At 43.3% G+C, this 22163-nt stretch overlaps 1 protein-coding gene across 1 annotated transcript; it reads left to right on the top strand.

Moving 5' to 3' along the window:
• The first annotated feature begins 6577 nt into the window (after positions 1-6577).
• On the top strand, positions 6578-10036 carry LOC106608540 (macrophage mannose receptor 1). Its single transcript, XM_014206497.2, has 6 exons — positions 6578-6724; positions 6818-6955; positions 7217-7585; positions 7783-8136; positions 8247-8479; positions 9524-10036. Exons 2-6 carry the CDS (start codon positions 6919-6921, stop codon positions 9680-9682), a joined length of 1152 nt encoding a protein of 383 aa, XP_014061972.1. The 5' UTR covers positions 6578-6724; positions 6818-6918; the 3' UTR covers positions 9683-10036.
• The last annotated feature ends 12127 nt before the right edge of the window (positions 10037-22163 follow it).

The raw sequence follows: 22163 nt of genomic DNA on the forward strand, positions 1-22163 counted from the left end.
AATTTCTACACAAACTGTCAGAAACAATCTCAGGTAAGCTCATCTTCATGCTCTTCGTCCTCACCAGGGTATCAACTTCACTGCAGTTCGGCGTCGTAACCAATCTCAGTTGGCAAATGCTCACCTTCGATGGCCACTGGTACGCTGGAGAGGGATGCTTTTCACGGATGAATCCCGGTTTAAACTGTACCGGGCAGATGGCAGACAGCGTGTTGGTGTAGCTGAGGCAAGCGGTTCCCTGATGTCAACATTGTGAACAGAGTGCTCCATGGTGGCGGTGGGGTTATGACATGAGCAGGCATAAGCTAGGACAATGAACACAATTGCATTTTATCTATGGCAATACTGTGATGAGATCCTGGAGGCCCATTGTCATGCCATTCATCTACCGCCAACACCTCATGTTTCAGCATGATAATGCACAGGCACGAGTAGCAAGGATCTGTACACAATTCCTGGAAGCTGAAAATGTCCCAGTTCTTTTATGGCTTGCATACTCACCAGACATGTCACCTATTGAGCATGTTTGGGATGCTCTGGATCGACGTGTACGACAGTGTGTTCTAGTTCCCACCAATATCCACCAACTTCGCACAGCCATTTAAGAGCAGTGGGACAACATTCCACAGGCCACAATCAACAACCTGATCAACTATGTGAAGGATATATGTCTCGCTGCCTGAGCCAAATTGTGGTCACACCAGATACTGACTAGTTTTCTGATCCATGCCCCTACCTTTTTTTTAAGGCATCTGTGACAAATAGATACATATCTGTATTCCCGAGTCGTGAAATCCAAAGATTAGGGCCTAATGAATTTATTTAAATTGACTGATTTTCTTCTTTCAAATCAAATTCGAATCAAATTTATTTATAAAGCCCTTCTTACATCAGCTGATGTCAAAGTGCTGTACAAAAACTTATTTGAACTGTAAGTCAGTAAAATCTTTGAAATTGCTGCATGTTGCTCAGTGTAGTTTCAGTATTTACTGTATATATATGATAGCAACAACTTGGTTGTTTTTGTGATACAATGTAACAGGAAGTCAATCCAAAAGAGTGGGCTGATTTCAGACCAAGTGAAGACTGCCCTTGGGGCCACCTGCCCTGGGGCCAATATGGAGATGCTGAGCAAAGGTGAATCACCCCAACGTGGGCATGTGTGCTGGAAAAAGATGGTCTTATTTCAGACAAAGTGAGGTCTGATACGGGCTGCCCTCACTAGATACGGGCTGCCCTCACTAGATACGGGCTGCCCTCACTAGATACGGGCTGCCCTCACTAGATACGGGCTGCCCTCACAGGGAAGAGATGGGAAAAACACTTTTCTTAAGTCACTAATGAAATAAACGAGTAAGAAATTCAGACAGCAGCTGAATCTGACTAAACCTGAAAAGGACAGAATTAAAAGATAATGTAACACTTTTGGGTGACCAATTACTGAGCAATTATTTAGAGGACATCAAAACTACAAACAAAACACAGGAATTGATTGAATTTGAATCTGATTAAACGGTGTATTGTCAGATACATGATAACCTCCAAATAAGAAACCATATAAGTGTTTTTGTCAGGTAACATCCAACATAAGAGAGTTTGTTGTGAATAGGTGTATCTGCATGTTACTTGCATACTACTCTGTGTGTGTGTGTGTGTGTGTGTGTGTGTGTGTGTGTGTGTGTGTGTGTGTGTGTGTGTGTGTGTGTGTGTGTGTGTGTGTGTGTGTCTGAATAAGTGAGTGAGTGTGTTTGCATCTGCTACTTGTGTGTTGGTGCATTACACATCCAGTGTGTGTGGCTGTCTGATTGGTATTGAGTCTGTTCCTGTTTTTATGTTCCTTCGGTGCATGTCATATCCTGCTCTCCAGTCAAACCACAAAGCAACTCTCAAAGCACTAAGGAATCCCATTCATTTCCAGTAGTGACATCATTTAGGTGATTTAGGGCCCTAAGCATTGACCCCATGAGAACCTGCTCATCTCACTCCTACCTGCCTCTCAACCTCCCCATGTTCAGCTACAGACCTGTAAAAACCAGTAACAAAGGGATGGTGAATTTGATTCGATGCTGTTGATATAGCTTTTATAGTCATTCAATACAAAGTAGTAGTTGAACATAGAAAGTAGAACTCTCTCTCAATTCAGTTCAATGTGCTTTATCAGTATGATGTACACATTGCCAAAGCTTACTTTGGATATTTACAATATTAACATAATTAATAATAATAATCAATATTGTCAGTGGGACTACAGTGACAACAATAATCAAGGATCAAAATAACCACACATTGAACAATAACAATAAGCATAGAGGACATGTGCAGGTTGGTTGGTCTGTCAGACACTGTCCCTCATCTTATGGCAGGCAGCAATGTAGTGCGCTGCCAACCCACAGCGCTCTGCGTCCTCCCCCAACAGGACGGGTAGCCTATTGTCATCAGAGAGGTCTTTGAAACCTTGAATAAGGGTTTCAAATTTGGGGAAATGACACTTAATTGTTTTATATTTTTGACCTTTGTCACGAATTGCAGCTCTGTGTCAGGTTCTGCTGTGGTACAGTGGTTGCACAGCCTTTCCTCTACAGGGACCCAGGTTTTCCTGTGTCTACCCTTCTCAATGGCAAGGCTGTGCTCACTGAGCCTGTACTTTGTCAATTTTCTTCTTAGGTTTTGATCAATAACCATGGTTAAATAGTTAGCCACAGTGTACTGTCGATTTAGGGCCAGATAGAACTGAATATTGTTTTGTGCTTGTGTTTCCCAGTAGGTAATGTAGTTTTGTTTTGACTGTGTTGTAATTTGGTTGATTGGATGTTCTGATCCTGAGGCTTCAGTGTGTTCGTTTAACAGGTTTGTGAACCAGCTGAATGAGGGGACTCTCATTTGCTCTGCTCTTGGCATTGCAGGGCTTCGTAATGATATGAGATGGGGTCACTGTATTTGAGATGTTTCTAAAACTTAATTTCTCTTTGAGTTTTTATTATTAGTGGATATTGGCCTAATTCTGCCCTGCGTGCATTGTTTGTAGCTTTAATCTGGATCTCTCCATCTATCCATATGCTGTATGTTCCTTCACTAACTTTATGCAAACTATTTCGGCCTCAATGGAAGAGATCATGGTAATAGAAACCTGAAAGGGCCTTTTGTACTTTACGGACAGCGATGCTCACCACTAAATGTGATAAGAGACTAGCACCAACAGTAGCAGTATAGATAGAGTATTGGGGTCATGACCTCCATAAACCCATTTACAAGCTATTTATTATTACAGAAAATGTTGTATTGCTGTCCTTGTGGGAACCAAATCCAAAATCCCATTTTCCCTAAGCCCTAACCCTAAATCCAACCCTAACCTTAACCCTTAACCTAACCCTATGCCTAACCCCAAACACTGAAACTATACCTAACCGTATTTGTATTTATGTGTATTTATTAACGATCCCAAATAGCTGCTGCTACTCTTCCTGGGGTCCAGCAACATAACCCCAAACCTTAATTATAACCCTAATTGTAACCCTAACCCTAGACCTAACCCCTAAGCCTAAAATAGCTTTTTTCCACGTGGGGACTGGCAAAATGTCCCCACCTACCTACATTATCCAAGTTTAACTATCCTTGTGAGGACTTCTGGTTCCCACAAGGATAGTTAAACAAAAAAAACACAGAACTGGACTGAAATAGAAGAGTGAATGAGTGTAGCACTATTAAATGACATAAACAAACAGGGGCAATGTGAGATGAAGATGCCACGTCTTTCTGAGAGAGATGGAGAGGGAGAAAAAGAGAGAGGGAGAACACAGAGGGACATATAAAGAGTGTGTGAAAGGGAAGGAGAGGGACATAAATAAAGAGGGACCAGATGAGAGAGAACGAAAGTGAGAGTGTGGGAGCGAGAGAGAGAGTATGGAGAAACGGAGCATATTTCATCAGTACAGATGCAGTGGGTGAATGTTATTTACTGCTAATATAGGGGGAGCAGTGCTGGTCAGGGAGCTGAGACCAGGGCCGCTGGGTTCCTGCCTGTCTCTGTGGTGTACCTCCAGTCCTGTTCCAGTCAAGTGTCTTTACCTGGGAGTGTCAAACTCAATTTAGGCCACATTCACTCACCCTCCCCCTTTCCCCCCTTCCCTTCTCCCAACTCTATGCCCCGCCACCACTTTCGGTCAACTTACCTCATATACCCCACTCTCTCTTTCTCCCTCTGTTTTAAAGCCAGTTTCCTACAATTCTACACGTTTGGAAATCTGCAGTTTTGTAGCTCATTTCATACAATCCACACATTTTGTTGCATTTTAAAATCGAATTAAAGCTAAGATAAAGGTGCATTGAATATGAAAAAGGCACTGGATCATGAGCTGTCTAGTGTGCTATATGAACTAATGAAGTAGGCAGTGACATGGTGCATATATAATGGTGCATATAGCCATACAAGCACAGTGACATGGTGCATATATAATTGTGCATATAGCCATAGAAGCACAGTGACATGGTGCATATATAATGGTGCATATATAATGGTTCATATAGCCATGGAAGCACAGTGACAGGGTGCATATATAATGGTTCATATAGCCATGGAAGCACAGTGACAGGGTGCATATATAATGGTGCATATATAATGGTTCATATAGCCATGGAAGCACAGTGACATGGTGCATATATAATGGTGCATATATAATGGTTCATATAGCCATGGAAGCACAGTGACAGGGTGCATATATAATGGTTCATATAGCCATGGAAGCACAGTGACAGGGTGCATATATAATGGTGCATATATAATGGTTCATATAGCCATAGAAGCAATGACATGGTTCATATATAATGGTGCATATAGTGATAGAAGCACAGTGACATACTGTATGCCTCAGTGCAGACATATTTGTGGCTTTCAGTTAGTTCTTTTTGGCCACCCATCCCATGAGAGTGAATAGCAGATGTTTTGGCAGTGTTGGAGGTGGAACTGCATTAGAGCCATCAAATCCGTGAGCAAATCCGTGATCATTGTCAGGAAGCCCCACCCACACCACTGGGGTCAGAAAATCAGAGATAGCCTACACGTTCTATGTAAACATAATGACCTCAATTTGAAAATCATTCAACAAAATAATGAGGGGTTCTATCATCATAATGAAGGTGTAGATTACATCTCACATTCCAGTGTTCCTAATGGAGGTGTAGATTACATCTCACATTCCAGTGTTCCTAATGGAGGTGTAGATTACATCTCACATTCCAGTGTTCCTAATGGAGGTGTAGATTACATCTCACATTCCAGTGTTCCTAATGGAGGTGTAGATTACATCTCACATTCCAGTGTTCCTAATGGAGGTGTAGATTACATCTCACATTCCAGTGTTCCTAATGGAGGTGTAGATTACATCTCACATTCCAGTGTTCCTAATGGAGGTGTAGATTACATCTCACATTCCAGTGTTCCTAATGGAGGTGTAGATTACATCTCACATTCCAGTGTTCCTAATGGAGGTGTAGATTACATCTCACATTCCAGTGTTCCTAATGGAGGTGTAGATTACATCTCACATTCCAGTGTTCCTAATGGAGGTGTAGATTACATCTCACATTCCAGTGTTCCTAATGGAGGTGTAGATTACATCTCACATTCCAGTGTTCCTATTGGAGGTGTAGATTACATCTCACATTCCAGTGTTCCTAATGGAGGTGTAGATTACATCTCACATTCCAGTGTTCCTAATGGAGGTGTAGATTACATCTCACATTGCAGTGTTCAAATGTATAAACAAGGCTGCATTGGATTTCTGTTAATGCGACTCCGTGCAGCCAATGACAATGTCGGCTATTGGTATAATGCCTGGAGCTAAGTTTTGATTTGACAGCTCTAACCCAGTTCCACCTCCGACACAGCACAGACCATATCCGACCGTGCCTGAGAACATAATTAAATCGGGGAAGAAATGTGGATCAGTCTCTTTCGGTCATTTAATTCGTACGTTAGTCACACGCGATATATCAGACAGCACTGGCCCGGCATTGACTTAACTTGGGGGAATGATTGGTCTTGCCAGTGAGATCTGGCATTTAATGAATTACACTGATTGACCCAAGCTGGGAGCTATAGTAATTAACTAAAATGTGTTAGTCATGTGATATCTCATTTGGTCCAATGGGGGGCACTGCATCATTCGTGTGGGATGAAAAGTTGACTTTTGACTTGTTTAAGGTTAGGCTTAGACATAAGGTTGGCAGTGTGGTTAAGGTTAGGGTTAAAATCAGATATTAATAGAGAAATTGTCAGAGTTTCTGACTGTGGCTATGGTAACTGGTGACGATCCGAGCTTGTGCTATGGCTCAGTGGGCTAATACAGTTTTGAGGTGAGCTGACGACCTAGGTTCAGTTGGTACTGTGACTAATTAGAATACATTTATTTTCATGAATTCTTCCTTCAAAAAAACTGTTTCTAAACTTTGACAAAATGCTCAGCTGGTGTCCCTGGCTTTGTCCAACCCTGTTGCCATAGTGATATATGTTACGTGCCACCTGTTTGTTTGAGTAAGATAATAACTTGATGAGAATGTCTACTCCTTTTTGCATACCCCTATTTGGAAACATGAATAGCAAATGATCATTATGGTATCAGTTTAAGATGTATATAGGGCCAAGCAGGGAGGGACAGACACACAGAAGGAGAGAGAGCTGGAGAGAGCAAGATAGATGGAGCGAGACAGAGTTTCCTACAAACAACAGGTGAGGCCATTTTAAAATGTATAGTAATTTTAGCATTAATGTAGAGAAATGTATGTAACCCAGTTTTTTCTAATCATTCTGGTTACATTTCAGATGTAATGGTACATTTTCAAACCTCTTGGAACACAACTCTAAACTGAGTGTAGGAGTCTCTGTTCAATACTTTAATCATATTTCCTTTGAATTTCACACTGATGGAAACTTCTTTGTACCTCACCCTCCTAATCTCAGGTCAGTTCAAGATGTGAGTTTGTGTGTGTGTGCGCCACGTGTGTGTGTGTGTGTGTGTGTGTGTGTGTGTGTGTGTGTGTGTGTGTGTGTGTGTGTGTGTGTGTGTGTGTGTGTGTGTGTGTGTGTGTGTGTGTGTGTGTGTGTGTGTGTGTGTTTTGCACACTAAGGTGTACTATATGTTAACAGATCCATAGATGGTGTGGTTGGGGGTGAGAAGTTGATGGAGAAAATGTCCCTCATTAATCATTATTCTGTTAACAGGATTCTACACACCTTCCTCATGTCTTCATCAGTATCACCTCATTACCAACTATATGAACTGGACTGATGCCCAGAGTTACTGCAGAGAGAAATATACTGATCTGGCTACAGTAGATGACATGGAGGACCTGAACAGGCTGATTACCAGTGGCAGTGTTTATGATTGGTTCTGGATCGGACTGAAGAAGGGAGACTCCTTGAAGTGGCACTGGTCTCTGGCAGACAGATGTTTCTACAGAGAGGGGGAGACTGAGTTCAGAAACTGGGACACAGGGATGCCACAAAATGGCAACTGTGCTTTCATGAGTACAGCTGGGCTGTGGAACAACACCTCCTGTGATGACCAGCATCACTTCATCTGTTATGATGGTGAGTGTTTACATACTAATGATGAAGCCTGTTCTAAGTGCTGGGGCTGCCATTGAGCTGAAACAGACTCATGATAGCTTTAAGTTGTTAATCAGTTATTGATCTGTTATCAAATCAATGACAACATGTACTATAGATGATCAGTAGATGATATTTCACTGGATATTTGTATTGATTATTACATTTGACTTTTGCAGGAAAACAAGACACCAACCTGACATATGTCTTAATTCAGGAGAACAAGACCTGGAGAGATGCTCAGAGTTACTGCAGACAGCATCACACAGACCTGGTCAGTGTGAGGAACCAGACTGAGAACACAGAGATAGATCAGAAGATATCACTGAGGGGACTTCCTGTGTGGATCGGTCTGTTTCTAGACTCCTGGATATGGTCAGACCAGAGTGACTCCTCATTCAGAAACTGGTGGCCAGTAAGGCATTCAACAGATCAGAGATACAACTGTACTTGGATGTCTACTGATCCCTCTACTTATTATACTAAATGGATAAGTAGTCCCTGTGACAACTACGAGCCTTTCATCTGCCATGGTAAGTTACCATATTCTCCACCTAATCTACCTGATATTATGATGACAGGAGAACTCTAATGTTGCCCCCATGATTCACTACTGTCATTGTGGGATTTTATTATCTTGTAGGCCCAGCTGTGGAGACCACGACTGGCCCGCTGCCCACATCAACAAACACAAGCACGACTTTCTCACCAACCACACCCACAATCACAATAATGACCAAGACTGAAGAAACAGGTGGAAGAGACTCTGAAGAGACTCTTCAACTGAAGAGACAGGTGGTGAGAGTGAAGATGACACAAAGAGATCAACATCTGAACCTCAGAGATCCTTCTGTTCAGGACGCCATCTTACAAGAGGTGAGTTTCACCCTGTTCATGAAGAACCAACTCATTAATAATACAAACTGTACAGACCTCTTTTCTGGTCTGGGTCCTAGTCTGTTATGGGTGACCCTCGTCTCTGATTTGGGTTCTAGTCTGTTGTGGATGGTCTCCTCTCTGATCTGGGTCCTAGTCTGTTGTGGATGACTTCCTAGTCTGTTGTGGATGACCTCCTCTCTGGTCTGGGTCCTAGTCTGTTGTGGATGGCCTCCTCTCTGGTCTGGGTCCCAGTCTATTGTGGATGGTCTCCTCTCTGATCTGGGTCCTAGTCTGTTGTGGATGACCTCTTCTCTGGTCTGGGTTCGAGTCTGTTGTGGATGGTCTCCTCTCTGGTCTGAGTCCCAGTCTGTTGTAGATCCCCTCCTCTCTGATCTGGGTCCAAGTCTGTTGTGGATGACCTCCTCTCTGGTCTGCGTCCTAGTCTGTTGTGGATGACCTCCTCTCTGGTCTGGGTCCTAGTCTGTTGTGGATGACCTCCTCTCTGGTCTGAGACCTAGTCTGTTGTGGATGACCTCCTCTCTGGTCTGAGACCTAGTCTGTTGTGGATGACCTCCTCTCTGGTCTGGGCCCTAGTCTGTTGTGGATGACCTCCTCTCTGGTCTGAGACCTAGTCTGTTGTGGATGACCTCCTCTCTGGTCTGGGTCCTAGTCTGTTGTGGATGACCTCCTCTCTGGTCTGAGACCTAGTCTGTTGTGGATGACCTCCTCTCTGGTCTGGGCCTAGTCTGTAGATCACCTTTTCTCCTGACCGTGACCTCGCTCTCTGTGGGTGTCTCAGGGAGAGTGGGATATGCAAAAAACACATTTCCAATTCACACATGCATATTAAAACACGCAACAATATCTAACAAGTAATTTAACAATTCCACAACAACTACCTAATACACACACATCTAAGTAAATTGATGGAATAAGAATATGTACATATACATTTATGGATGGGCCATGACCGACCAGTATAGACGAGATGCAATAGATGCTATAAAAGTGTGGTCTCTGTGTGTCTTTGTGTTTCTCCAGATAAGGAACAAGCTGAAGGATCAGGGGTTACCTGCAGACACCAAAGTGACATGGAAAAAGCAGCCTGATGGGAAGGTCTTCCACAAGGAGGAAGAGGAGTCTCCTAATAAAGAAGAGGAGGAGAAGAAGATGAAGAAGATGACAAAGAGAGAACTCTAATTATGTTAAATGTTCTCCTAACATTTCTCTTTATATTTACATTAATAATCTGTACTGGTCGAGATTGTCCCAGTTTAACTGAAACAGGTCTTTATCTGAGATACAGAATATTGTTTTATCATATATTAATTTTGTTTTACTCTATATTAATACTGTTGTATCATCTATTCATAGTTGTATAATATATTAATATTGTTTTACAATAGTATGTGATTTTAAGTTTCAAATCTTTAACATCAATCATTGTTTGAATCTCTTTTGTTAGTTTATATATTAGAACCTAGTTTTTCTTCAACTGTAGACTTGATGGTTCATTTGGAATGTTAATAAATAACATGATGTGTGGTAGTGAGAGATGCTCTTTTTCCTCAGTCATTATAGACACTATTCAGACTTGAGATCTGATCACTGGAATTTATGTGCATTGACATGAATGACTCAGGTGAAAGTCCCAGTTGCAACCACAGATCTCATGTCAGATTACCATCCTAACAGCTCTGTATTTCTGTACTGGAAGTGCATTTAGATTTAAAGAAATAATCTCTCATTCATCAACAAGGTTTTATTTTAATCAAAATGTTCATTTTTGATGACCCAGTAAAAAAATCTCTCTTAGTGATTCCTTGCATGTAAACACAGTCGCTATGAATTTACAGGTGCCATTGCAATTGTGGTCATCACACCACAGTTTTTGGTTGTGATGTAGCAATGCTTCCATGGAAGGCTACTTTGTTTCTCGTTTGCCTATGCTAAACAACTGTTCACTGACATGTGCTTTAATGACGCACATAGCCTACCGTAGCATTGGCCTGTTGTTCTTTATTGAGCTTTGCCGTTGCTATTTTTTACTATAAGTTGTTGGGTTTGTGGTGTACTAGCACCTACGGTTTACTGTTGTCCGGTAGTGTCACTAAGATACCGGTAGAGATAGGAAGTTACAGTACCAGGAAGTGAATAAGAGTATTGTTGGAAACTGACTAAATTACTTGAAAGTTTTAGTATGTTTAAAACTATACAGTGCATTTGGAAAGTATTCGGACCCTTTGACTTTTTCAACCAAAAAAATACGTTACAGCCTTATTCTAAAATGGATTCCATTTTTGAAATTATCAGCAATCTACACACAATACCCCATAATGACAATGTGAAAACAGGTTTTTAGAAATGTTTGCAAATGTATAACAACTAAAAACAGAAATAGCTTATTTACATAGAGTACCAGTCAAAAGTTTGGATATACCTACTCATTCAAGTTTTTATTTTGTATATTTTCTCTGGGTATTAAAAATAAAGTGCATAGATTGCTAAGATTTTTTTTTTTTATCCATTTCAGAATAAGGGTGTAATGTAACAAAATGTGGAAAAGTCAAGAGGTCTAGCAGTGGTAAGTAATGTGTTATGGGTTAGATTGAATGATTTATGTGCAAATGTATTTGTGGCCAGAGGCAAAGTACAAAGGGGGCCTGTTTCTGAAACTAGTGGACTGCGGCAGGCTGCAAGAATGTGCATTTGTTAATCTCAAGGTTTCTCCTGACTGATAAGAAGACTGGAAGATGTGTGGAGGAGTACAATGTTTCTGGGCTGGAACTGGGACGATGACACCACATGCCTAGCAACAGAGATGTATTGGCTGTATAGATTTTGGATTCTACCTTGAAATATACTTATACTTATGGTGTGTAGTAGTATAGCAACATGGTGTATAGTAGCATGGTGTGTAGTAGAGTGGCATGGTGTATAGTAATATTGTAGCATGGTGTGTGGTAGTATAGTAGCATGGTGTGTAGTAGTATAGTAGCACAGTGTGTAGTAGTATTGTAGCATGGTGTGTAGTAGTATAGTAGCATGGTGTATAGTAGCATGGCCTGTAGTAGAGTGGCACGGTGTGTAGTAATATTGTAGCATGGTGGGTGGTAGTATAGTAGCATGGTGTATAGTAGCATGGTGTGTAGTAGTGTTGTAGCACGGTGTGTAGTAGTGTTGTAGCACGGTGTGTAGTAATATTGTAGCACGGTGTGTAGTAGTATAGCAGCACGGTGTGTAGTAGTATAGCAGCACGGTGTGTAGTAGAGTGGCATGATGTGTAGTAGTGTTGTAGCACAGTGTGTAGTAGTATAGCAGCACGGTGTGTAGTAGTATAGCAGCACGGTGTGTAGTATTGTAGCATGGTGTGTAGTAGTTTAGCATGGTGTGTAGTACTGTAACACGGTGTGTAGTACTGTAGCATGGTGTGTAGTAGTAGAGTAGCACGGTGTGTAGTACTATAACACGGTGTGCAGTATTGTAGCACGATGTGTAGTAGTATAGTAGCATGGTGCGTAGTACTGTAGTATGATGTGTAATACTGTAGCATGGTGTGTAGTAGTAGAGTAGCACAGTGTGTAGTACTGTAACATGGTGTGTAGCATGGTGTGTAGTAATGTAACATGGTGTGTAGTAGTTTAGCATGGTGTGTAGTAGTTTAGCATGGTGTGTAGTAGTATAGCAGCACGGTGTGTAGTAGTTTAGCATGGTGTGTAGTAGTATAGTAGCACAGTGTGTAGTAGTATAGTAGCACGTCTGTAGTAGTTTAGCAGCACAGTGTGTAGTAGTATTGTAGCACAGTGTGTAGTAGTATAGTAGCACGGTGTGTAGTAGTTTAGCATGGTGTGTAGTAGTATAGCATGGTGTGTAGTAGTACAGAACGGTGTGTAGTAGTGTAGAACATGTGTTGATTTGCAGCATGGTGTGTAGCATTGTAGCATGGTATGTAGGAGTTTAGCATGGTGTGTAGTAGTGTAGTATGGTGTGTAGTAGTATTGTAGCATGGTGTGTAGTAGTATAGTAGCATGGTGTATAGTAGCAGGGCCTGTAGTAGAGTGGCACGGTGTGTAGTAATATTGTAGCATGGTGGGTGGTAGTATAGTAGCATGGTGTATAGCAGCATGGTGTGTAGTAGTATAGCAGCACGGTGTGTAGTAGAGTGGCATGGTATGTAGTCGTGTTGTAGCACGGTGTGTAGTAGTATAGCAGCACGGTGTGTAGTAGAGTGGCATGGTGTGTAGTAGTATAGTAGCATGGTGTATAGCAGCATGGTGTGTAGTAGTATAGCAGCACGGTGTGTAGTAGAGTGGCATGGTGTGTAGTAGTGTTGTAGCACGGTGTGTGTAGTATAGTAGCATGGTGTGTAGTACTGTAGCATGGTGTGTAGTAGTAGAGTAGCACAGTGTGTAGTACTGTAACATGGTGTGTAGCATGGTGTGTAGTAGTTTAGCATGGTGTGTAGTAGAGTGGGATGTTGTGTAGTAGTGTTGTAGCACGGTGTGTAGTAGTGTAGTAGCACGGTGTGTAGTAGTGTAGTAGCACAGTGTGTAGTAGTTTAGCATGGTGTGTAGTAGTTTAGCATGGTGTGTAGTAGTGTAGCATGGTGTGTAGTAGTTTAGCATGGTGTGTAGTAGTGTAGCATATGTGGAGTAGTATAGTAGCATGGTGTGTAGTAGTTTAGCATGGTGTGTAGTAGTTTAGCATGGTGTGTAGTAGTTTAGCATGGTGTGTAGTAGTGTAGTATGTGTGGAGTAGTATAGTAGCATGGTGTGTAGTAGTATTGTAGCATGGTCTGTAGTAGAGTGGCACGGTGTGTAGTAATATTGTAGCATGGTGTGTAGTAGTATAGCAGAGTGGTGTGTAGTAGAGTGGCATGGTGTGTAGTAGTGTTGTAGCACGGTGTGTGGTAGTATAGCAGCACGGTGTGTAGTAGTATAGTAGCACGGTGTGTAGTATTTTAGCATGGTGTGTAGTAGTGTAACACGATGTGTAGTATAGTAGCATGGTGAGTAGTAGTATAGTAACATGGTGTGTAGTAGTGTAGCATGGTGTGTAGTAGTATAGTAGCATGGTGTGTAGTATTGTAGCATGGTGTGTAGTATTGTAGCATGGTGTGTAGTATTTTAGCATGGTGTGTAGCATTTTAGCATGGTGTGTAGCATTTTAGCATGATGTGTAGTACTGTAGCAAGGTGTGTAATAGTAGAGTAGCACTGTAACACGGTGTGTAGCATGGTGTGTAGTACTGTAACACGGTGTGTAGCATGGTGTGTAGTAGTGTAGCATGGTGTGTAGTAGTTTAGCATGGTGTGTAGTAGTTTAGCATGGTGTGTAGTAGCATAGTAGCATGGTGTGTAGTAAGTAGCATAGTTGCACGGTGTGTAGTAAGTAGTATAGCAGCACAGTGTGTAGTAGTATAGCAGCACGTTGTGTAGTAGTATAGCAGCACGGTGTGTAGTAGTATAGCAGCACGGTGTGTAGTAGTATAGCAGCATGGTATGTAGTAGTTTAGCATGGTGTGTAGTAGTATAGCAGCACGGTGTGTAGTAGTATAGTAGCATGGTATGTAGTAGTTTAGCATGGTGTGTAGTAGTGTAGAACGCGTGTTGATTTGCAGCATGGTGTGTAGCATTGTAACATGGTATGTAGGAGTTTAGCATGGTGTGTAGTATGGTGAGTAGTAGTATTATAGCATGGTGTGTAGCAGTAGAGTAGCCTGGTGTGTAGTAGTATAGTAGCATGGTATGTAGTAGTTTAGCATGGTGTGTAGCAGTGTAGCATGGTGTGTAGTAGTTTAGCATGGTGTGTAGTAGTTTAGCATGGTGTGTAGTAGTTTAGCATGGTGTGTAGTAGTATAGCAGCATGCTGTGTAGTAGTACAGTAGCTTGGTGTGTAGTAGTGTAGCATGGTGTGTAGTAGTGTAGAACGTGTGTTGATTTGCAGCATGGTGTGTAGCATTTTAGCATGGTGTGTAGTAGTGTAGCATGGTGTGTAGCAGTAGAGTAGCATGGCGTGTAGTAGTAGACTAGCCTGGTGTGTAGTAGTAGAGTAGCCTGGTGTGTAGTAGTATTGTAGCACGGTATGTGTAGTATAGTATCATGGTATGTGTAGTATAGTAGCATGGTATGTGTAGTATAGTAGCATGGTATGTAGTAGTTTAGCATAGTGTGTAGTGGTTTAGCATGGTGTGTAGTAGTATTGTAGCATGGTGTGCTGTAGTATTGTAGCATGGTGTGTAGTAGTATTGTAGCATGGTGTGCTGTAGTATTGTAGCATGGTGTGTAGTAGCACAGTGTGTAGTATTTTAGCATGGTGTGCAGTACTGTTGCATGGTGTGTAGTATTTTAGCATGGTGTGCAGTATTGTAGCATGGTGTGCAGTATTGTAGCATGGTGTGTAGTAGTGTAGCATGGTGTGCAGTAGTGTAGTAGAATGGTGTGTAGTATAGCAGCACGGTGTGTAGAAGTGTAGTAGCACAGTGTGTAGTAGTGTAGCATGGTGTGTATTGGATTGTAGCACGGTGTGTAGTTGTGTTGTAATACGGTGTGTAGTACTGTAGTCGCATGGTGTGTAGCAGTATAGTAGCACGGTGTGTAGTAGTATAGCATGGTGTGAAATAGTGTAGCATGGTGTGTAGTATTGTAGCATGGTGTGTAGTAGCAGTGTGTGTAGTAGTATTGTAGCATGGTGTGTAGTAGTGTAGTATAATGGTGTGTAATAGTATAGTAGCATGGTGTGTAGTAGTGTAGTAGCATGGTGTGTAACAGTATAGTAGCATGGTGTGTAGTAGTGTAGTAGCACAGTGTGTAGTATTTTAGCATAGTATGTAGTACTGTAGCATGGTACGTAGTATTTTAGCATGGTGTGCAGTATTGTAGCATGGAGTGCAGTATTGTAGCATGGTGTGTAGTAGTGTAGTAGTGTAGCATGGTGTGCAGTAGTGTAGCATGGTGTGCAGTAGTGTAGCATGGTGTGTAGTAGTGTAGCATGGTCTGTAGTAGTAGAGTAGCATGGTGTGTAGTATAGCAGCATGGTGTGTAGTAGTGTAGCATGGTGTGTAGTAGTATAGTAGAATGGTGTGTAGTATAGCAGCACGGTGTGTAGAAGTGTAGTAGCACAGTGTGTAGTAGTGTAGCATGGTGTGTATTGGATTGTAGCACGGTGTGTAGTTGTGTTGTAATACGGTGTGTAGTACTGTAGTCGCATGGTGTGTAGCAGTATATTAGCACGGTGTGTAGTAGTATGGCATGGTGTGAAATAGTGTAGCATGGTGTGTAGTATTGTAGCATGGTGTGTAGTAGCAGTGTGTGTAGTAGTATTGTAGCATGGTGTGTAGTAGTGTAGTATGGTGTGTTGTAGTGTAGTATAATGGTGTGTAATAGTATAGTAGCATGGTGTGTAACAGTATAGTAGCATGGTGTGTAGTAGTGTAGCATGGTGTGTAGTAGTGTAGTAGCACAGTGTGTAGTATTTTAGCATAGTATGTAGCATGGTACGTAGTATTTTAGCATGTTGTACAGTACTGTAGCATGGTGTGAAGTAGTGTAGCATGGTGTATAGTAGTGTTGCATGGTGTTTAGTAGTATCGATGCATTGTGTGTAGCAGTGTAGTATTGTGTGTAGTAGTGTAGTAGCATGGTGTGTAGTATTGTAGCATGGTGTGTAGTAGCAGGGTGTGTAGTAGTATTGTAGCATGGTGTGTAGTAGTGTAGTATGGTGTGTAGTAATGTAGTAGCATGGTGTGTAGTAGTGTATTAGCACGGTGTGTAGTACTGTAGCACGGTGTGGTAGTATAGTAGCACAGTGTGCAGTAGTGTAGAATGGTGTGTAGTATAGTAGCATGGTGTGTAGTAGAGTAGCATGGTGTGTAGTAGTACTTGTGTAGTAGTATTGTACGTGTGTAGTACGGTAGTCAGACGGTGTGTAGCAGTATAGTAGTGTGGTGTGTATTTGTATAGTAGCATGGTGTTTAGTAGTGTAGTAGCACAGTGTGTAGTAGTGTAGTATGGTGTGTAGTAATGTAGTAGCATGGTGTGTAGTAGTGTATTAGCACGGTGTGTAGTACTGTAGCACGGTGTGGTAGTATAGTAGCACAGTGTGCAGTAGTGTAGAATGGTGTGTAGTATAGTAGCATGGTGTGTAGTAGAGTAGCATGGTGTGTAGTAGAGTAGCATGGTGTGTAGTAGTATTGTAATACGGTGTGTAGTACGGTAGTCAGACGGTGTGTAGCAGTATAGTAGTATGGTGTGTATTTGTATAGTAGCATGGTGTTTAGTAGTGTAGTAGCACAGTGTGTAGAAGTATAGTAGCACAGTGTGTAGTAGTATAGTATCATAGTGTGTAGTAGTGTAGCACGGTGTGTAGTAGTGTTGTAGCATGTTGTGTAGTGTCGTAGCATGGTGTGTAGTAGTGTAGCTTGATATGTAGCAGTGTAGTAGCACGGTGTGTAGTACTGTAGCATGGTGTGTAGTAGTGTAGCATGGTGTGTAGTATGGTGTGTAGTAGTATTGTAACACGGTGTGTAGCAGTAGAGTAGCATGGTGTGTAGCAGTAGAGTAGCATGGTGTGTAGTAGTACTGTAGCATGGTGTGTAGTAGTGTAGCATGGTGTGTAGTATGGTGTGTAGTAGTATTGTAACATGGTGTGTAGTAGTAGAGTAGCATGGTGTGTAGTAGTAGAGTAGCTTGGTGTGTAGTAGTAGAGCATGGTGTTTAGTAGTATTGATGCACGGTGTGTAGCAGTGCAGTATTGTGTGTAGTAGTGTAGTAGCATGGTTTGTAGTATTGTAGCATGGTGTGTAGTAGCAGGGTGTGTAGTAGTATTGTAGCATGGTGTGTAGTAGTGTAGTATGGTGTGTAGTAATGTAGTAGCATGGTGTGTAGTAGTGTATTAGCACGGTGTGTAGTACTGTAGCACGGTGTGTGGTAGTATAGTAGCACAGTGTGCAGTAGTGTAGAATGGTGTGTAGTATAGTAGCATGGTGTGTAGTAGAGTAGCATGGTGTGTAGTAGTATTGTAATACGGTGTGTAGTACGGTAGTCAGACGGTGTGTAGCAGTATAGTAGTGTGGTGTGTATTTGTATAGTAGCATGGTGTTTAGTAGTGTAGTAGCACAGTGTGTAGAAGTATAGTAGCACAGTGTGTAGTAGTATAGTATCATAGTGTGTAGTAGTGTAGCACGGTGTGTAGTAGTGTTGTAGCATGTTGTGTAGTGTCGTAGCATGGTGTGTAGTAGTGTAGCTTGATATGTAGCAGTGTAGTAGCACGGTGTGTAGTACTGTAGCATGGTGTGTAGTAGTGTAGCATGGTGTGTAGTATGGTGTGTAGTAGTATTGTAACATGGTGTGTAGCAGTAGAGTAGCATGGTGTGTAGTAGTAGAGTAGCATGGTGTGTGGTAGTAGAGTAGCATGGTGTGTAGTAGTAGAGTAGCATGGTGTGTAGTGGTGTAGTAGCACAGTGTGTAGTATTTTAGCATGGTGTGCAGTACTGTAGCATGGTGTGTAGTATTTTAGCATGGGGTGTAGTACTGTAGCCTGGTGTGCAGTAGTGTAGCATGGTGTGTAGTAGTATAGTAGCATGGTGTGTAGAAGTATAGTAGCACGGTGTGTAGTAGTGTAGCATGGTGTGTATTGGATTGTAGCACGGTGTGTAGTAGTGTTGTAATACGGTGTGTAGCAGTATAGTAGCACGGTGTGTAGCAGTATAGTAGCACGGTGTGTAGCAGTAAAGTAGCACAGTGTGTAGTAGTATAGTAGCAATGTGTGGAGTAGTGTAGCATGGTGTGTAGTAGTGTAGTAGCATGGTGTGTAATAGTATAGTAGCATGGTGTGTAGTAGTGTAGCATGGTGTGTAGTAGTAGAGTAGCACAGTGTATGGTATTTTAGCATGGTATGTAGTACTGTAGCATGGTACGTAGTATTTTAGCATGGTGTGCAGTACTGTAGCATGGAGTGCATTAGTGTAGCATGTTGTGTAGTAGTAGAGTAGCACGGTGTGTAGTACTGTAGCATGGTGTGTAGTACTGTAGCATGGTGTGTAGTACTGTAGCATGGTGTGTAGCAGTGTAGCATGGTGTGCAGTAGTGTAGCATGGTGTGTAGTAGTATAGTAGCATGGTGTGTAGTAGTATAGTAGCATGGTGTGTAGTAGTATAGTAGCATGGTGTGTATTGGATTGTACTATGGTGTGTAGTAGTGTTGTAATACGGTGTGTAGCAGTATAGTAGCACGGTGTGTAGAAGTAAAGTAGCACGGTGTGTAGAAGTATAGTAGCACAGTGTGTAGTAGTATAGTAGCAAGGTGTGTAGTAGAATAGTAGCAATGTGTGAAATAGTTTAGCATGGTGTGTAGTAGTATTGCAGCACGGTGTATAGTATAGTAGCATGGTGTGTAGTAGCATAGTCACATGGTGTATAGTAGTAGTCGCATGGTGTGCAGTATAGTAGCATGGTGTGTAGTACTGTAGTAATACGGGGTGTAGTGCTGTGGTCGCATGGTGTGTAGTAGCACGGTGTGTAGTATTGTGAAATGGTGTATAGTACTATAGTAACATGGTGTGTAGTAGTATAGTCACATGGTGTATAGTGACATGTTGTGTAGTACTATAGTAGCATGGTGTGCAGTATCTCCAACCCTCTTCCTGGAGAGCTACCCTCCTGTAGTTTTTTGCTCCAACCTCAGTTGTAACTAACCTGACTCAGTTTATCAACCAGCTCATTTTTTTAATCAGTTGTGCTAGATTAGGGTTGGAGTGAGAACCTACAGGATGGTAGCTCTCCAGGAACAGGGTTGGAGTGAAAACCTACAGGATGGTAGCTCTCCAGGAACAGGGTTGGAGAGCAATGCTGTAGACAAATGTTAACCCCTCCCCTGCTTGGTTCCCCTGTGTATCGTGTTCAGCCAGAAAGTCTCTCGCCATTGCTGTGTCTGAATTCTGCTATGTTGCTATGTAAAAATTCAACGTCCGTCCAGGTTCCCAGAACATCAGGACATGCCTTCAAGCCACCACTGGGGGCAACGGTGAGTGCTATTACTATCAAGTAGGCTAGTGGCTTGCTAGGGCATTGTGGAGGAACACACACACACACACACACACACACACACACACACCCCCTGTCCCTCATTCTCTCCTCCCCTCATTCCCTCTCAGGTAAGCTTGCATGTATCTCTGGACAGTACAGTCAGTGCTGAGACATACAGTAAAGGGAAAAAGAGAGAGGAGCGTCTTGATCTCTCAAGGCCCTATCACCCTCATTGTCTTCAAAGGAGACTCCTGACAGTCATCACTTCATCTGGCATTGAATGTCCTTGGCCCCGGCTCTCCGGCTCTCTCTCTCTGTCTGTCTGTCTCTCCCCCTCTGTCTCTTCTCTCTCTGCATAGGAGGAACAGTGAAGTCAAACACATGCAACAGCAGTCCTCTCATCACCATGGTTACACATCAAAGACCATTCTCTGAAAAATCACCAGACATCAAAATTAACCCGCTCTTCAGTCCTACCTGGATTACGGTTTCTTTTCATGTGATCTTATTTGAATACCTCTATCTTTCTTGCTGGGGAGGGAGGCATACATGTATAGTTGGTGTGGAGGGGGGAAAGAGTGTAGGTGTGTGTGTCTGCATACGTGTGTATGTGCTTGCACGTGCGTTTGTGTGTATCTGTGTGAGTGAATTGATATGTCTGCCTACACACATCCGTGTACTGTATGTGCGAGCGACTGCGCACTGGGACAGCAGGGAGTGGAGAGAAAGCTTCCTCTTTCTCTCCCCATGCTACACCTCAGAAACAGCACTCAGTACATACACGCTCCAGCTAGCTCAGAGACAGCTCTCAGTACATACACGCTCCAGCTAGCTCAGAGACAGCTCTCAGTACATACACGCTCCAGCCAGCTCAAAGACAGCTCTCAGTACATACACGCTCCAGCTAGCTCAGTGACAGCTCTCAGCAGGTACACGCTCCAGCTAGCTCAGAGACAGCTCTCAGTACATACATGCTCCAGCCAGCTCAGAGACAGCTCTCAGTACATACACGCTGCAGCTAGCTCAGTGACAGCTCTCAGCAGGTACACGCTCCAGCTAGCTCAGTGACAGCTCTCAGTACATACACGCTCCAGCTAGCTCAGCAACAGCTCTCAGCACATACACGCTCCAGCTAGCTCAGTGACAGCTCTCAGCACGTACACGCTCCAGCTAGCTCAGTGACAGCTCTCAGTACATACACGCTCCAGCCAGCTCAGCGACAGCTCTCAGCACATACACGCTCCAGCTAGCTCAGTGACAGCTCTCGGCACATACACGCTCCAGCTAGCTCAGAGACAGCTCTCAGTACATACACGCTCCAGCCAGCTCAGTGACAGCTCTCAGCACATACACGCTCCATCCAGCTCAGCGACAGCTCTCAGTACATACACGCTCCAGCTAGCTCAGCGACAGCTCTCGGCACATACACGCTCCATCCAGCTCAGCGACAGCTCTCGGCACATACACGCTCCAGCCAGCTCAGCGACAGCTCTCAGCACATACACGCTCCATCCAGCTCAGCGACAGCTCTCGGCACATACACGCTCCAGCCAGCTCAGCGACAGCTCTCAGCACATACACGCTCCATCCAGCTCAGCGACAGCTCTCGGCACATACACGCTCCAGCCAGCTCAGCGACAGCTCTCAGCACATACACGCTCCAGCCAGCTCAGAGACAGCTCTCAGCACATACAAGCTCCAGCCAGCTCAGAGACAGCTCTCAGCACATACACGCTCCAGCCAGCTCAGCGACAGCTCTCAGCACATACACGCTCCATCCAGCTCAGCGACAGCTCTCGGCACATACACGCTCCAGCCAGCTCAGCGACAGCTCTCAGCACATACACGCTCCATCCAGCTCAGCGACAGCTCTCAGCACATACACGCTCCAGCCAGCTCAGCGACAGCTCTCAGCACATACACGCTCCAGCCAGCTCAGAGACAGCTCTCAGCACATACACGCTCCATCCAGCTCAGCGACAGCTCTCGGCACATACACGCTCCAGCTAGCTGAGCTCAGGGGGAACCTGGGACTTAATAAGTCAGAGTAACTTCAAGGAGAAAGCCATGTATTATTCATTGGCAGACATCTCCTGAATTCACTCAAATCAAATTTGTCCGCCTTTGTTTGAGAGATCAAGTCTGTGGTTTGATTGAATTTATTTGATCGAGAGAGGTGAGGAAAGGGGAAAGTTGTGGGTGGTGTGAATATATACATTGAGGGAGGAGGAGACGTGCAGTCAGCAGGGGAGCCAGTGAACTGAGGGAGAATTTATGATCCAGATTGAAAACCTCTCCCTCCCATTCTATGGAGGCATGTGAAAAGCACAGTCAGAAGCTTACTGTATGTGTGAGGACCAGGTCTTTCCCTCTGACCTCTAAAAGGCTGTTCTCTCGCCGTCTAGTGAGGCCTGGGGCAGGTTTTTCCATCTGAGCTCTAACGGCTGTTGTCTCTCTCCCTCTGTCTGGTGAGGCAGAATGTACAACAGGCTTTATCTGAATAAAAGTGTCATTGTTGTCAAACGCACATAACAGAGAGACAGAGAGAGAGACTATTCTCTGACACAAACACATATCTTTTCCAGTCAATAAGCACAGGTCCAGATGTCCTTGGCTGTAGTCTCTGGGTAGCAGCTCTGATTACGTCTCTCTCTCTCGT

This window comes from Salmo salar, chromosome ssa07 (assembly GCF_905237065.1).
Source record: "Salmo salar chromosome ssa07, Ssal_v3.1, whole genome shotgun sequence".
Classification (NCBI taxonomy): Eukaryota; Metazoa; Chordata; class Actinopteri; order Salmoniformes; family Salmonidae; genus Salmo; species Salmo salar.

What these genes read in the sequence shown, in the direction of transcription:
- LOC106608540 (XM_014206497.2), top strand. Translation starts at nt 6,919, where the DNA reads ATGGAAACTTCTTTGTACCTCACCCTCCTAATCTCAG. An exon ending in CCTCACCCTCCTAATCTCAG is followed by an intron (nt 6,956 to 7,216) that starts GTCAGTTCAAGA and finishes TTCTGTTAACAG; the next exon opens with GATTCTACACACCTTCCTCA. An exon ending in TCACTTCATCTGTTATGATG is followed by an intron (nt 7,586 to 7,782) that starts GTGAGTGTTTAC and finishes TGACTTTTGCAG; the next exon opens with GAAAACAAGACACCAACCTG.